The sequence below is a fragment of the Borostomias antarcticus genome (assembly GCF_949987555.1).
Source record: "Borostomias antarcticus genome assembly, chromosome: 13".
NCBI classification, from domain to species: Eukaryota; Metazoa; Chordata; class Actinopteri; order Stomiiformes; family Stomiidae; genus Borostomias; species Borostomias antarcticus.
In genome coordinates, this window is record NC_140246.1 from 7,463,044 (window position 1) to 7,479,124 (window position 16,081).

The 16,081-nt window shown below is 45.0% G+C and overlaps 2 protein-coding genes across 2 annotated transcripts in view; one reads left to right on the plus strand and one right to left on the minus strand.

Moving 5' to 3' along the window:
* Window positions 1-1,136, plus strand: part of acss3 (acyl-CoA synthetase short chain family member 3) — a gene marked incomplete at both ends in the record, with an annotated part of 33,472 nt that extends 32,336 nt beyond the window's left edge. The window contains 3 exons of the mRNA XM_084447727.1: window positions 64-163; window positions 287-462; window positions 1,053-1,136. Coding sequence (XP_084303853.1) covers window positions 64-163; window positions 287-462; window positions 1,053-1,136 — 360 coding nt within the window. The remainder of the gene's footprint in view (window positions 1-63; window positions 164-286; window positions 463-1,052) is intronic.
* Window positions 1,137-3,227: 2,091 nt separating this feature from the next.
* ppfia2 (PTPRF interacting protein alpha 2) overlaps window positions 3,228-16,081 on the minus strand; it is a gene marked incomplete at its 5' end in the record, with an annotated part of 139,539 nt that continues 126,685 nt past the window's right edge. The window contains 12 exons of the mRNA XM_084447924.1: window positions 3,228-4,790; window positions 5,133-5,214; window positions 6,959-7,015; window positions 8,005-8,161; window positions 8,652-8,720; window positions 9,018-9,193; window positions 9,473-9,570; window positions 9,832-10,007; window positions 10,203-10,235; window positions 12,390-12,452; window positions 14,346-14,546; window positions 15,557-15,638. Of these exons, the coding sequence (XP_084304050.1) occupies window positions 5,156-5,214; window positions 6,959-7,015; window positions 8,005-8,161; window positions 8,652-8,720; window positions 9,018-9,193; window positions 9,473-9,570; window positions 9,832-10,007; window positions 10,203-10,235; window positions 12,390-12,452; window positions 14,346-14,546; window positions 15,557-15,638 (1,171 nt within the window). The 3' untranslated portion in view covers window positions 3,228-4,790; window positions 5,133-5,155. The remainder of the gene's footprint in view (window positions 4,791-5,132; window positions 5,215-6,958; window positions 7,016-8,004; window positions 8,162-8,651; window positions 8,721-9,017; window positions 9,194-9,472; window positions 9,571-9,831; window positions 10,008-10,202; window positions 10,236-12,389; window positions 12,453-14,345; window positions 14,547-15,556; window positions 15,639-16,081) is intronic.

A 16,081-nucleotide genomic window follows, 5' to 3' on the forward strand; every position in this document is an offset into this window, starting at 1 on the left:
CGACTTGTGACATCTCTGTTTACGTGTGTGTGTGTGTGTGTGTGTGTGTGTGTGTGAGTGTAGTCTGTGCTGCAGCACCCCGGGGTGGTGGACTGCGCGGTGGTCGGTCTGGAGGACTCTCTGAAGGGCCATGTCCCCCTGGCCCTGTGTGTGCTTAGAAACGGTGAGGCCAGAGAAACGCTGACCGCTTCAACCAGGCTGCCCGGGGTGACCTAACCTGAGTTTTACCACTGGATTATTACAGAGATTTGTGTTATTTATTACTGTGTGTGTGTGTGTGTCCTAGACCTCCAGAAGAGCCAGGAGGTGGTGGTGAAGGAGATCGTGAGTCTGGTGAGAGAGACCATCGGCCCGGTGGCTGCCTTCAGGAAGGTGCTGTTCGTCCGAGGACTCCCCAAGACTCGCTCCGGAAAGATCCCCCGCTCCTCGCTGGCTGACCTGGTCAACGGCAAGCCGTACAAGGTACAAGACCAGCACACCTCCACTGAAGCACTTCAGGCCTACTTCATATGAAGAATATACAAAAGACACGCACAATCCACTATACCTGTTAGGCTGGGTGCTGAAAGCACAAACTCAAACAAGGAAAAAGGATATTTTTTTGTTGCGAGCGCAGACACATTTCGAGGAAGAGCCTTTGTGTTCGCAACGTCACTGCAATCGCAATTTTAAAAACACTTTAACGGGAGCTATCTGGTGCAGAACTCTATTCTTTTTTTTATAGCCAAGCTGCTGAATTCAGAATACATGCTTGTCTGGTAGTAACTCAAAGCCAAAAAGCCTTCTGGGGTGTGGTTGACACTGAGGTGTCCAAACACATTTGGGTTAACGGTCGCATGGAAAGATATTGGATGGTAGAGCCAATTACACCAGTGATTATTCCTGTACAGCAGCCACTTCAATTTGTTGGATCAGCTGGATGCAGAGAAAGAGGATTATAGGATTAAAATTAGTTTAGAATTTTGGCAAATTATATGAAATGGAATTTTTCAGCCCATAAAAAGATGTCACAGAGTGACGCCGGATGGATAGATGATTCTCTGCCTCCACAGATCACTCCCACCATAGAGGATCCAGAGGTGTTCAAGGACATTGAGAGGCAGGTGGGAGAGGCTCTGAGACCAGGTAGACAGTGAGGTCCGACGGGAGGACACTCTCACCTGGCCGTCCATCCGTCCACCACACCGGGGCTGTCCAGTCCGCTGCCAGGGAGGCGTCTGACCGACTGGAGGAACAACACTGACCTGCCTGAACATACTGTAGCTCTGGGTGCTACTGAACACTCGCCATGACACTACACTCTACCGCCCACACCGGTACTTAGGAACACAGCCCTGGGCACTACCCTCACCACGACACTCAACACTACTGTCCACGCTACCGTCATACTGAGAAGAGGGGGGCAGGGCTGGTCATTATTAGATGCATCATGACATCATCCCAAGAAATATTTTCTGGTAAGTTGTCACGGCCAAGAGAAGCTTCCCGGTGGTATTCCTAACCTGATGTGAGGTTGAAACTAATAATAATTTCTGAATGAATGAATAACTGATAACGAGACCAGTTAGGTACATGGCGGAGTAAACGCTTTACTGTGAAATAAAATGGGAGAAACTGTTTTAAACGGAGACACTACAGGTGAATCATATATTTTTTGTATTACCCTTTGTCTTAACAAACAAAAATTTGCAAATTATGAAACCATATCTAAGTCAGGCTTAAAGTGTTTCATTTGATGAATGCTGCATTCCTTTTGGCCCGGGGAGTTGTTTACATGAAACTATGTTAGGTTTAAGTGGAACGCTCCTCCCTACTTGTTTTCCCCACTGGTGAACTCGTACCACTCATCCTTACCCCCAATTCACTCTGGAAGTCGGGAATAAGATGGCAGCTGCCTGTGTAATTAAAGTGAATCTTTAGTAATACGGTTTTATTATCATTTCTGTCTTATTTGTGTCTCCAGTCATACGCACAGTATTCCCCAACTGTTATCTGGGAACATGTTCAGATAGCTAACCTCCATCTTTGTTTTGAGCTGTTGTTGTATCTACTGCAACGCAGTTACCTCGGGGGTGATGTCGTTCTCCGTCACTTTTTAAAGAGGGGTTTGTGAATACAAGCTTATTTTGTCTTTAAATGTGTTTAAAATCTTGGTAACACTTTCTGTGTCGCCCATGTCTATAACATAATCATAATCTGTTTATAGCTCATAAATATTCTTAATGCTTTATAAAAAAGAATAATAACACATTATAAAGCATTTTAACTTATAAAGTATAAGGTCAAGTGTCAATACTTAATAGTTGCTGGTCACTCAATTATAATACATTATAATCTTTTCTCATATTCACATAGTTGTAATACATTATAATCATTTTTATTTTTACTCTATTATAATGCATTATAATATAATTATAAGTTACTCTAAGTGGCCATTGTGTGCTTTACAGTACAGCAAGTAAAGTAATGCAAATTCCTGTGCTATAGGCAGATATAAATTACAAGCTGGTTATAAGTCACTATAAGTGGTCGTATGCTTTAAGTTAAGTGGAAAAAAGGACCAGTGTGCTGCATGATGGTGGTCAGCCTGTTTCATAATCAATAGCCTACTAGTCGACCCCTGATATTTATTTCACTTTACCTAAAGCATACAATGACCACTTATAGTGCCGTATAACCAGATTGTAATGTATATCTGCCTATAGCACATACATTTGCATTACTTTACTTTAAGTACACAATGACCACTTAAGAGTAATTTATAATAACACAATAATGCATTATAATATTGATTATAATTAATTATATAATAATTATGTTTTATAACTATGAGAATTATAATACACTGACACTTGACCTTATAAAAGTCATTATAAAACACAGGATTTTTACAAAGCATCATGAATATGCTTTATAACTAATTATACAAGGATATAAGCAGATTATAAGAAGATTATACATAGGTTTATATTGCATTATATACATATATAAAACTTCAGTTTTATGGCAGCCATTTTGTAAATTTCAATATGACCGCCACATAGACACATGGACAAATGGAAACATTGAATTTCTGATATACAGTACCCTTTCCAAAAGTGTAGTTTTGCAAACCCCCCACAAAATCCAACAAAATTACATAGTGAACCTGACTAGTTGTGTCTTGCCTTAGGACAGTGTAAACTGGTCATTCTCTGTTCTCACAGTAAACGGCACTCAGAACACCTCAGCTAACTAAACAAAATACTTCAGTAACAAAATACCTTACTAAACTTTGACAGTTTTAAAGTCATAGTGCTACATACCACTGTAGGATGAAATTAGGACAATTCTTTCACTGACAGTATCTTTTATTGACAATGAAAATTCATTTGATCACCACTTAGTTTTGACCAAAAGTACAAGAAGTAATAAATAAAAAAAATGGACACAAAATAAAATGAATCTTTGTTCGTGCAAATTGAGGATGTAAAATCAAAAACCCAAATAAAAACCTTGATTGAGTCAGAAATAACTAAAAGACAGGTAGCAGGGCTGTATAGGATAGGTTACCCTGGCAACTCCGACAGAAACAAAGAACAGTTACACCAAAGTGAGTCACAGCAAGCAACAGGTTTGTCATTTTTAAAATTCACCTCACTTCCACGTGGTCATATACACTCTACACACACTATGAGCTAAAGCGGCCTGTCTTTCAGTTATTTCTTCTGACAAAGTGAGTCTGAGGCTTTAGGACCCCTGCGGTCGAGCAAAAGGCCAGCTTGGCTGTCGCGTGTGCGTACACACATATGCAAATATTCATTGTTTACTACATACACTTCTCTGTGGCCTGATGCTTTGTGTAGGTAATGTGGGTGAGAGAATGAAGTCCAGCTTTTGTTCTCTGAGCTGACATACCATACGACTTCAATGTCGAGGGGTTATGGTACGTTTGAAGTCCTTGGCTGGGACAGTCCAGAAAGTGGTTGTATCAAAGTGCTCGTCACGTCAGTAGGCGTCACAGTGCTTTTCTGTGTCCTCCCAGAATGCTTTGTGGTCATGAGATGGGATCCATTGAGGGTTGAATGAATGCGGACGGTGGTGGTGACTCAGGTAAATGTAGGATGTAACATGCACCACTAGAGGTCAGGCTTTCACAGCAGGGGCTCAGGTCCATTATGACCACATCAAGTGTCCTATCTCCAAGGTGTGGTACAGGTTCAGCATCACGCTCATCGTCCTCAGTACAATGGAAAAATAACAGTATGTACAAAATGGTCTCTCAAGTTGGGGGGTGTTCAAAGAGCAGCATATTTTAACCAAGAAACCATGAAATGGGGTTGGGGGGGATTATTTGCACAAACTGAATATCTTTTTTCCTTGTTTTTCTTTTTTACATAGATATGTGTATATATTAAAAAAACGTCATATTTATATTAATGTACATATATAACCCTACACGTCTCTCGGGTAGAAGAAATTACACAGTAACGCAGTAACGCTTCCAACAAGTTACGTTTTTGTACATGTAAAAGAAGGTAGAAACGGTGACAACAGGACAGCCTGCGGGAAAGTTAGCACCGACAGGTGCCCATGTTCGGAGGGGGGGGGGGGTCTTGGCATGTAGTGCAGAGGGAGGGGGGTTGGCAGGAGGTACCCTCTCTCTTCTTGCCCCCCCCCTCTCTCTCTTTCTTTTTTTGGGGGGGCGATGTTTGCTTCTTGGCAGTGCACGTCGTCAGAATGTTTTTTGTTCCAGACAGGTGGGTCCGTCCAGCTGCGGCTCTAGGGTACGACTGCAGCAACATCTGGACCTGGAAGAGTCAATCGATGGATTGATCAGAAACACATAATAATATGCATGACTATTTCCTCTCTGCTGGTTGGAAATGATCATGTGTAGTCATGCTATCTACAGTATCTAGCACAGGTCAGCTCAGTAGATTCAGTAGTGGTAGGGCCGATATGCGTCTCTTGTAGATTTATAGTTATGTTTATCGATACATTGAGAGCAAACTAGCCTTTTGAGATTAATACATTTAATTTAAGGGCCTCTTTTTTGCGTGTCTGTCATGCCCAGTCTGTCATGCCAGAGGGGGGGGTGTCATTTGCTCTACTCAGAACAGAGATGGTGTGTATGTGTGTGTGTCACTCACAGCTTGTAGTCCCTCTCTCTCCCTCAGCAAGAGTAGGTCCTCACAGTGGAGCTGTCTAGACGCTGCACCGCAGTCGGTCCGGCTGTAGGGGGAGACAGAGAGCGGCTCAGTTAGACACCTCACCCTATCCCCACCAACGCCCCAGGGTCAGCTGGTAAGAGCTCTGAGACGTACTGTACACCCCGGAACAGCTGGCCTGAGATCCGATCTCCCTACCCCGATTTTCCATGTACCAAATTTGTCTGCACAAACAAAACTGACTTTGGATCAGTAGATAAAGAGGGTGAGAGGTGAACCATGTACAGGAGGAGAAGAACACCACTCACACACACACGCACAAACAAGAACAAAGTTAGTTGGAATGTCAGCCTGCGGTGAGCTGGCCAAGCCATGACACCACACCGCACACTCAAAGGAGTCTCGTTTTTGAGTGAATCACTTGTGACGGGAGCGGTTGTGTTATTCTGGGCACCACACACCAGGAACCACAGAGAGCTAGAGGCACAGGGAGAAGGATCAGTTACACTGGGGCAGAGACGCGCCGTTAGAGGAGAACTTGGATCAAAACCTGCATGTCGGATGTTGTCTTTTGCACGTATCGGAACTTGTGTCCGACTTATGTTTCTCACACTCACAGACACTAGTTCCGATGCGTCTCTCATTGTTGTTGGAAAAAAAGAAAGAAAGTTCAGACCCAAGTTATCTTGTAACAGAAGGGGGGGGGGGCAAGGTGCGACACACACCGGACGTTTTCTGACCTCACATGTAAACCTTCAGCCCCGACCCCGACGGGTCAGGTTGAAACCTTCTATGTAAACCTCCTGAGTCAGGGCAACTAACACTATATGGACAAAAGTATTGGGACACACCTCTGAATCATCATTGGGATAATGGTCTGGGGCTGGCCTAGGCCCCTTAGTTCCAGTGAAGGGAAATGTCAATGCTTCAGCTTACCAATACATTTTGGACAATTCTATGCTTCCAACTCTGTGAAAACAGTTTTGGGAAGGCCCTTTTCTGTTCCAGCATGACTGTGCCCCAGTGCACAAAGCAAGGTCCATGAATGCATGGTCGGCTGAGGGTGGTGTGGAAGAACTTGACTGGCCCGCACAGAGCCCTGACCTCAACCCCATCCAACACCTTTGGGATGAACTAGAACAGAGATTGCGAGCTAGGCCCTCTCGTCCAACATCAGTGTCTGACCTCACAAATGTTCTTCTGGAGGAATGGGCAAAAATTCCCACAGACACACTCCAAAATCTTGTAGAAAGCGTCCTGAGAAAAGTGGGAGCTGCTATAGCTATAAAGGGGGGGACCAACTCCATATTAATACCTATACATTTAGCATGGGATGTCATAAAAGCTCCTGTAGATGTAATGTGTAGGTGGCCCAATACTTTTGTCCATATAGTGTACATAGATCACATCCTTCGTTTAGCCGAGATATTGCATTTAACTTCAAGGGTGTACCTACTCCGAGCCTACAGTATCCCCGGGGCACATTGTACTGCTATCACTCGGCTTGCCACCTGAAAACCAGCGCTTGTCACCGGCGGCTAATGTAACTAACCGTCACACCGCATCTCTAATAATCCTGCCACACATAAGGGCCACCCTTGGAGTTGGGCACTGAGGACAGAGAGAGAAAAAAAGAAAGAAAGAAGGGACAGTTAACGGCCAGACCGTGGTGAAGAGCGGGTACATTAGGGGGTTTCGGGGAGCAGAAACTGAAGGGGACGGGGGAGCATGGTGAGGAAGGGGGGGGGCGCAGAGGCCCCGCCGGCAGGCCCAGGGGCTCCGGCTGTAACACTGTTTACATATCTGACCTTGAAACCAGTCCAAATACATGTCGTCAGGACTGTCGTCCAGCGCCTCATAGAGAACTGCAGGGCAGCAGTCCCCGGGTCAGAGAGAACGGGGGAGGCCCAATCAGAGAGAGGGAGAGGGTGAGAGAGAGAGAGAGAGAGAGAGAGAGAGAGAAGGAGAGCGCTGGTTGATGATGGAGAGTTGCAGCAGTTTCACTACTTTCAGAGTCTCCCTTGTGATGTGTGGATGATGAACTCCCCCATTTCCCTACATTTGTGGGTCATATTAGTTCTGGTCATCTTCCAGAGCATTTGGTAGTTCGTCCATCTATGTTCTATGTTCTAACTCTGTATATGCTTTTTATACAACAGGTAGTTCCGACCTCGCAATCTGATTGGTTAAGAGCCGTTGTATATTCACGATATACCACAGGCAAAGCCTCTTTACCATTCTGTGTGAAATATCACTGCACCAATTATTACTGCCTGTAAAAACGTTAGTTCCATTGCGTAACCGTCTGTTGGTTACATGACGGTTTCTCCTCAAGAAAAAAGAGAAGAATTCAATGTCAATTTTGAGTTGTTCTATCCGTCCTGTAGCCTACCACTGGTTTATCATCACCACTTTTGCAACTCTCAGTTGCACAGCAAAGGTAGATTACACTTCGTTCATGGCTAGCTAGGTTGGTCAGGAGTATTAGTTTTGATTGCTATGGCTCATTGTTCGTCGTTTTAAAACTCCATAGCAACGTGATAGTTTTAGCAACTACCTTTCTTGGCAGAGTTCACTAAAAATCGATATTAAGACACGGAAATAGTAGATATTTATGTTTCCCGGTGATGTAACCGTTGTACAGTATAAAAGCAATAACTCACTCGGGGGTTGTGGTATATGGCGTCTCATGAGTTATTGCTTCAATATTATGACATAACACCAATACCATTGAACCATATATGGTGATGTTGAATAGTAACTGGTGTTACTGTGTATTGTGAATTCTGGGAGGAGGGCCGGTGGGGCTCCTCCCCAGTGACAGGCGTGTGGAGGGCGATCAGGGGGGTCTCACCTTCAGGGGGCAGCCTGCGGGAGTGTCCCGAGGTGGTGGTCAGACGGAAGCCCGCGGGGAGGGTCTCGGCGGAGCCAGGCATCATGCTGATCCCATGGACGTCCCTCGGGGGGAACTGCCTCCGCCACGACGGACCCCGGAGGTCCCTGTCGTCACACTGACAGAGGGGAGGGATTGAGATTAGGATTAGAGGTAATTTCTCTATAATCAGATCACCAAACAAACTGGGATGAGTTTCCCCAAAGTTTGGTAGCTGCGTTCTGGTAGAGCTACTCTTAAATCTAAAATGGAAGGATAATCTGAGAGCTCCAAAGCATTTTTGGGGAAACTTTCCCCAAATTTTGAGAACATATTAGACAACTAGAATGACTAGAGATATCATACTGTACCAAAGACAAAAGAATGAGACTTTATAATATTATATTTATTTCAGCACTCTGAGATTGTTTCACAATGAAAAGTTCTTTATAAATAACATTTATTATTATTATTATTTTATTATTCTGAGAGTGCAGAGCAGTAAGGTGAAAAACAACAACAGTTATGAGTAACAATTGACAACAAACCCAGGTATGTCTGTCTGTCTGTCACGGCCTGTCACCCATGGTAACCGCGGGGCGGGGCCAGTAGTGACAGGTGTCACTCACCTCGTCCAGTCGCCTCTCGGTGCCCAGAGCCAGCAGGTTATTATACTCTCGCTCCAGGATCTGGCGTGCCTGCGGAGAGGAAGAATGCAAAGAAACCGTTAAATAACGTTCATAAAACATTGGATCTCTGACCTGTACGGAAGAGCATTAGGGCCAACAACTGAGTCAGAATTTCTGACTTTAAACTCAGAAGCTTAAAAAAAAAAAAAAAACTCAGCTGTTGGCCCTAATGCTCTTCCCTAGACCTGAGTGTTTTGATTGGAGATTATGGAGGAATATTAGGGTATGATGACCTCTGATCTGAGTGTTTTGGTTGGTATGATGACCTCTGACCTGACTGTTTTGGTTGGTATGATGACCTCTGACCTGAGTGTTTTGGTTGGGGATTTGGAGGAGCAGCGCCAGGCTACTGTAGTCAAAGTTGTCATCGAGGGCGACCAGGGCACCGTGCACGCCACTCTCCATAAGGATGTTGGCGTAGTCCCGCAGGCCAATGCTCTGGACCCAGCGGATCACACGCTCGTTACTCCATACCAACACGTCTGGACACACACACACACACACACCGTAGTATGAAAAAATATGTCAGGGTATGTCAATTTACATATCACAATCCAGTTACTTGGGAAATCAACTCGGGTGAACGGTATTACTGCATTACACATGAAAACAATTACAGATAAAAGTGTAACCGATCGATAACTGACGTTTACACAAAATGTACTGTAAACCAACATTACTAGATACCGTATACTTGGCTATTATATATATATCATGAAACTGATCTCATGGTCAAGTTCCCTGTTCTATTAGTACGGTACCTCTCATTTCGTGCTGGCTGTGCTCCCTGCGTCTCTCCAGCTCCTTCCTGTCGTAGTTGAGCTTCTTCAGACACATGATGCCGTACTGCAAACTCGTCCTTCAGACACAGAAACTACTTCTTCAGTTATACAGAAACAGCAGTCTACCCGGCAGTAGAGGACATTAACAAGAGTGAAATTATAAAATGTATTTCTTTATTAATAGTTTATATTTTATTCACATTGACTTCCCTACGCTGGGATGTCTGTCCTGCTGTAACTGTAAAAGCTGTCCACCATTTTGAGGTGAACCCTCAAGTCCTATCATACCTGTGAAAGGTGTCCACCATTTTGAGGTGAACCCTCAGGTCCTATCGTACCTGTGGAAGCTGTCCACCATTTTGAGGTGAACCCTCAGGTCCTTCTTCGTGAGGTGGTCCAGCATGCGGGCGTCCACCAGGCACTCCATGAAGTAGCTGCGGTACTGAGGTAATCCTAGACTGGGCAGCCATTCGTTCCCAATCCACTCATGATTCATGTCACCATATGCAAGGGTCTGACAACAACAACAACAACAGCAACATAGCACATTGAAAACAAACTCTTTTGTAAACATCTTTGTTTTTAATGACGAGTAACATGAAATGTATGCCGTCTCTAAGGTATTCTATTTCCTCAGTGGTCAGTTAATGCTGACATGCAGCTTAATTCTGTGACAATGCAGTGTAAACCAAGATGGCCGTGTCCTCACCTGTGCCCAGCTCCCCTCCTCGGACTCAGACTTCTGTCATTGGCCAGGCATGGAAGTGAAACAGTACAAAATATGAATGAGAACAACAAAACCGCTGCGCAATACACTAGTTAGGCTACCACAAACTCAGAAGCGTCAAAACCCTTGTCTGTGCACCCAAAAAGTACTGAAAAGGATCCTCTTCCACCCGGCTGGCTGGTGGGTACTTTGCCAACATTAAATTATTTTCACAGGATTGCACACGCTTTGCTGCTATCAGGGTTTTCTTGTCTCACTCCTCCCCCCCAAATGTTTGAAATTACATGAAACAGGAGACAGACTGCATTCAAGCACATCATTGTCTGATCAACATGCTTCAGCTTTCAAGAGATTTTACTATACAACTTGCATCCAGAAATCAAACATATTTTTGAATGATTGTTTTAGAATTTTAGCTGAAAGTTGTTTACTTTTACATGAAAAGGCAAAACATTGCTTCCTTTGAGTTTTTGCTACCTGGCAGGATCAGTGAGGCCCCAGAAGACCCCCTTTATTCACTCTTGCATATAGTTTTATTATTTAGTTATTTGTCCCGTTTTGAGATGTTTAGTTTTGTTTGTAGGCTACTGTAGGCCTAGATATAGGTGTTATAATTAAATTACATCCAGATGGAGAAAACATGTGTTTGAGAACAAGGTAATAATAACAATTAAACGTTATTTGTATAGCACCTTTCATACAGATAAATTCAGCTCAAAGTGCTTTACAACAGAGCATTTAAATTAAAGAATGTGAAATTTAATGATGCTTCATTCGTAGACTATAGGAGAAAAACACTGAGCCCAGCCTGCTAAATCTACTCAAAGACGCCACCTGGCGGTGGTGCATCACTAAAACGAAATAACACCCGTCTGAAATCCCACGAGATTTTCAACGGGATTTCCCTGCCAAATACCGCGAAGGTGAAATGCTGCAGCATGTGACATTTCTAACTTCCCACATCTGTACATATTTCATAGTCAGTATTTCATTCTTATTTGTAATATTTGTGAGATTAGTAAATCTACTTCCTCTGGAGAAAAGGGTAGCCTGTTATCCCGTGGTTGTTTTTTATTGCCTGGGCACATGCAAAGAGTTCAAGCACATACTTCAGTACTGTAGGCTAGAGAAACAGGAGAAATTATAATGGGGATTTCAAATATCACAAAAAGCCACTTAGCCAAGTAAACCCATACTGTGGCAACAGTATTTTACCGTCTGAACACTTATAATGAGATATTAGGCCATTTAGAGACTTCAGGGCTCTTTTGGGGACAAATTGTCCTTTTAAAGAAACCACTTACTGTAGACCAACCCTTAGACCAGCCCATACTAAAACCTCTGTAGAGGTGTCATCTATATTATATAGATAGATATTGAAGAACTGGTCCTTTGGCAGAATATTAGGCTGTTATTGACTGTATATCATAATACTATGGCTCAGCAATACCCACATTATATTTGACACAATAGACAAAAGCTCTCAGGTTTTCTGTAGATACCATATGCCATTGTGGAGCTATTCTACATTTTGGGTATGTTTTTGTAGACAGAATTTCAAAACACAGGCTGAGGGATTAAGGTCAAAGAACAATCTCAATCTACTGTAACAGCATGGAGACATTTGAAATATGTATGAAGGCTGTGCAATTCCGTGAGGAGGAGGCGACCTATGGGAGCAGGATGCAATAAGAAAAGGAGAATGATTTTCTGCCTTTTGGCATGTGAATTGGCCTCGGGGGAGTGTAACAAGGTTACTCCTTCAGTCCTGTCCCGTTTTGACAGATTACATTTGGTTTGGAGATTAGAGCTAGCGCGTTAGGGCCAATTCCGACACCATCATGTACAAATGAGTGCCTTTTTTCATTGCCAATTACTGTGCACTGCTGTGCAGTAGCACAGAGTCTGCTATTTGCCCAATTGTGCCTGACATGGCAGGTGATATCTGCGGCAGCCAGAGGGAACAACTCAACAAAGGATAGCCGTGTGAAAACGAATACAGACACAGCAACAAATGAGCTTGACCTGAAGTTTCGTCAACAGTGTCGATTTGTACCGCAGAACTTCACTCGATTAAATGTGTACACGTAATACTACCCAGCTGCAAGTAGGCCAGAGGGACCCAGAGGGTGAGGGAAGCTGAAAGAACAGAGAAGAGGAGAGACTAACCGTTTTGGAGGGGGCTGCAAGGGTCTCCATTTCCTCATGGGTCACCCAAACGTTGCCTGACGGCTACGTGAGGGGCGGGCCCGAGGGAGACAGCAGCGGTATTGGCAGTAGTAGTCCAGTGGGAGGGGCAAGCAGTGTTAAAGAAGAAGAGCAGCACCACTGTAAGCCAATAGTGTTATAGCATCACGGTCAGATGATGAGCAGGCCCCTGCCCCTCTGGGGGGCACAGGGCACACACAAGTACACAAAACAAACAAACAAACAAACCAACAGAACAGCACAAGAGCACAAAGGTGTCCCACTGACAGCGCACAGGTGTGACGTACATCAGACAAAAAGACAACATTTACCATGCAAGACGAGACTGGCTCACCATAGTGCAGAAGTTGATGATTAGTGTAAATATCAAAGCAAATAGACACAATATATTGCGCACTTAACACATTCCGCTTCTCAAGCTAATCTTCTCTCACGCTTCACTTTTTAACTTGACTTACTATTCTAATCTGTTGATTCAAATTTTAGCGATGGTGATCGTTGTGCAGTTACATTGCTGGATCACGCGAGCTAGATTGAGAGCAGCGGTCCAAGGCGTGACCACCACTACTACGGTACTACAGCCACCGTGTCTGATCTAATCCCTGGTAAAGACACAGCACTATTACTGGGTCACTCGCTCAATGTCTGTATGGGATTACAAGAGGCAATGTACCCAGTAGTGGAGCAGGTAAAATGTCCGCCCCCTCTGTGCCTCGTACCGTACGTTTTCTTGCTTGTTCGACACTTTAACGGAGTCGAGTAGGCACCAGAGTTAAGGTGGTGACAGTTTGAGCTCATGGGGGGTGACAGTCGGGAGGGGGTGGGGGGCAGTGGAGTCACATGTACCTTAATGAAACATTCATGAGGCGTATGAGTGGGTGTGTGGGGCAGACTGGGCAAGGGGCTGGTCAGGGGTGAGGGCAGGGGGGGCAAGAGTTTACAGAATGTGAAACCACTTGTCAGCGTGGGGCTGTGGGGATGTGTACGTGAGTTTGTGTTTTGTGTGTGAGAGTGGTCCAAAGGGTGTGGCCGGGCATGTCGGGGTGTGTACTGGATGTAAATACTATGTGTGTGTGTGTGTGGGGGGGGGGTGTGTGTGTGTGTGTGTGTGTGTGGTGTGTGTGTGTGTGTGTGTGTGTGTGTGTGTGTTGGGGGAGGTATGTGGATTATGGGATGTGTCTGTGTGTGTGTGTGTTTATGTGTGTGTTTTATCTTATTTATTTAACCTTTATTTTACCAGGGAGTTCCTGTTGAGATTGTGATCTTTTAGGAGCCCTTTTAGGAGCCCTGGCCAAGACAGCCGCACAGTTTCAAGTAACATCCAGTACAGCAAACAACAACGGTAATAACATTTCAAACAACAGGAGTAACATTGAATACGCATTACACACAATGTAGTAGTGTGTGTGCCTTGGTACTGTACTGTATGGGGTCTGACATCTTGAGAGTCTGTGAATGCTGTTCAAGTGTGAATCCATGACGCACAGAATAAATGTCGATCATCACGGCACAGCAGGTTGGCTCAGAAGTGTTCAGCAATCACCATGACAACTCAGAGCTGCGAAACAGAACTGGGATGTCGTGTTGGACTGTTGGCATGTTAAATTATACTAGCTAATTACTGCAAAAGAAGGCTTAAAACCTAGCTTAATCAGCCTCCGACTGTAAAAATCCACTTATTAATTACAATCGTGCATCTGAAAAATAGGGTTGTTTTACAAATTACTTGTTCAGTCTCTGGGGAATGGTTTTGGGCGACTTTCAGAGATAAATGTTTCTACCAAATGTGTGGGTCTGTGATTGTGTATTTGTTCAACCACAGATAAACCATACAGTACATACCGTGTTCCTGGAAGCGTATGTATGTACAGTAGGCTATGTGTGTGTGTGTGTGTGTGTGTGTCAGTCCACACTCACGGTTCTGGAGGTGGGCGGGGCCGAGGGGCTGGTCAGGGAGACCATCTCCTGGATGGCCAGGCGCAGCTTGAGGCGGTGCAGCGGGTTGCTGATGCCGATCTCCCTCTGGATCTCCGTGTCCGACAGCGCCGACATGATGGCGCCGCTCTTCACGTTGGCGCGGCACGCCGCCACGTACCAGGCGGGCATCCCCAGCCACAGCTGAGACAGGGGGGCAGGAGGATGAGGAGGAGGAGCAACAGAGAGACTAAATGTGAGCTGGTGAATAGGTTTCATAGTTTTCATGTACTGTAGGTATACAAACGCACAGCAGGGGGCAGTAATGTTATTTTTTTTCTCTGACTGCTTTGTCTTCCCGATCGATGCAAAGATATGCCATATATACGCCGAGAGAGCATTCATCACTAATAGACACATTTTCATATTTTCATAATTGAAGCACTAATGTCGTTAGCAAATTACCCAACCTAATGCTAATGCCTCAGAAAAGCCTCTACAACACTCAGGCTCAGCATATTGTCAGGAAATTAGAGCCAGGTCTGATGTGGGCTGTTGGGAAACATGTTGCATCAAATCAAACCGCCAGACCTTTAGCAGTGGGCTGAGTGAGGCAGGAATACGCACAGGTGAGGTGATATTAAGTTTACAGGTTCTCTCTCTGAGGGAAAAAAAATAAAAATAAAAAAAGGTGAGTGACCATAAACTTCTAGTCCATTATCTATAATATCTATAGGATTCCACTCGATGCGTGGATATGCCTGAATGGGTTATTGAATAGTCCAAGGACTAGCAGTTGGGGCACTAATAATCTTCACAATGAGTCCCGGTAGTGACAATGTGCTGCTGATTGTGCTGTCTGAGCTCTTGCCGCACAAGTACAGTATATGACATTAGTGTCTGCTTTGCATGATTGCATAAAGCTTTATTGGAAGGTGAAACGATTACACTGGAGAGGATCTGCGCTACGGAGGCCTGCTGTGGGTGGTTGGGAACGCTCAACCATTACCAAATGTCCAAGGTTTATAGAGGAACGGGCGTCACGCTGGACCGTGTGTCAGAAAAAACGCAGAGTGCGCAGCCTAGACTGTCGTGTAGCAAGGGGTTTTGTATTGTTCTTTCAGGGGTCTGAAACACAGAGTTTGGGTTGTGTCGATCTCTCCCAGACGGAAAGACCGCATCTGGGCTCCAGGCCTGAGTAGTTGAGCGCCTACCTCCAGCCAGGCCACTACGGTGGGGCCGTCCCATTGGGCGAAGGGTAAGCCCTTTCTCCTGGCCTCCTCCAACAGCTCGTGCCTGAGACAGTGGACAGAGGCGGGGTTGTTAACACGCTGTACACAGACGCACAAACGCACAGACGCATGCAGGCACACTCTCACGCAAATACACACTCTTCTTCCACAATGTGCTGCTACATTCCACTGTACTCTAGACGTGCGTGAAGTGAACCACACTGTACCACACACTGTTATCTCTCTCAGTGCAGCCTGTACACCCAGAGCTTTGGAAAGGGCACGCTCCCTATCATCTGTTCATCTCTGAGCCGCCAGTGACAGCAGCACGCGCGCCCTGTCTAGCCTCTCGCCATCTGGCGCTCAGGGACACATCTTCGAGGCGCAGGGTTGGCGATCTGAAACCCGCTGCTCCGTTCTTTCCGATTCGTCCATGACCGCTAAGATCCTGACTTCGCAACGCAGTCTTCGATGGCGACGGTGATGCCTTTGTGAGGAGCTGCCGAC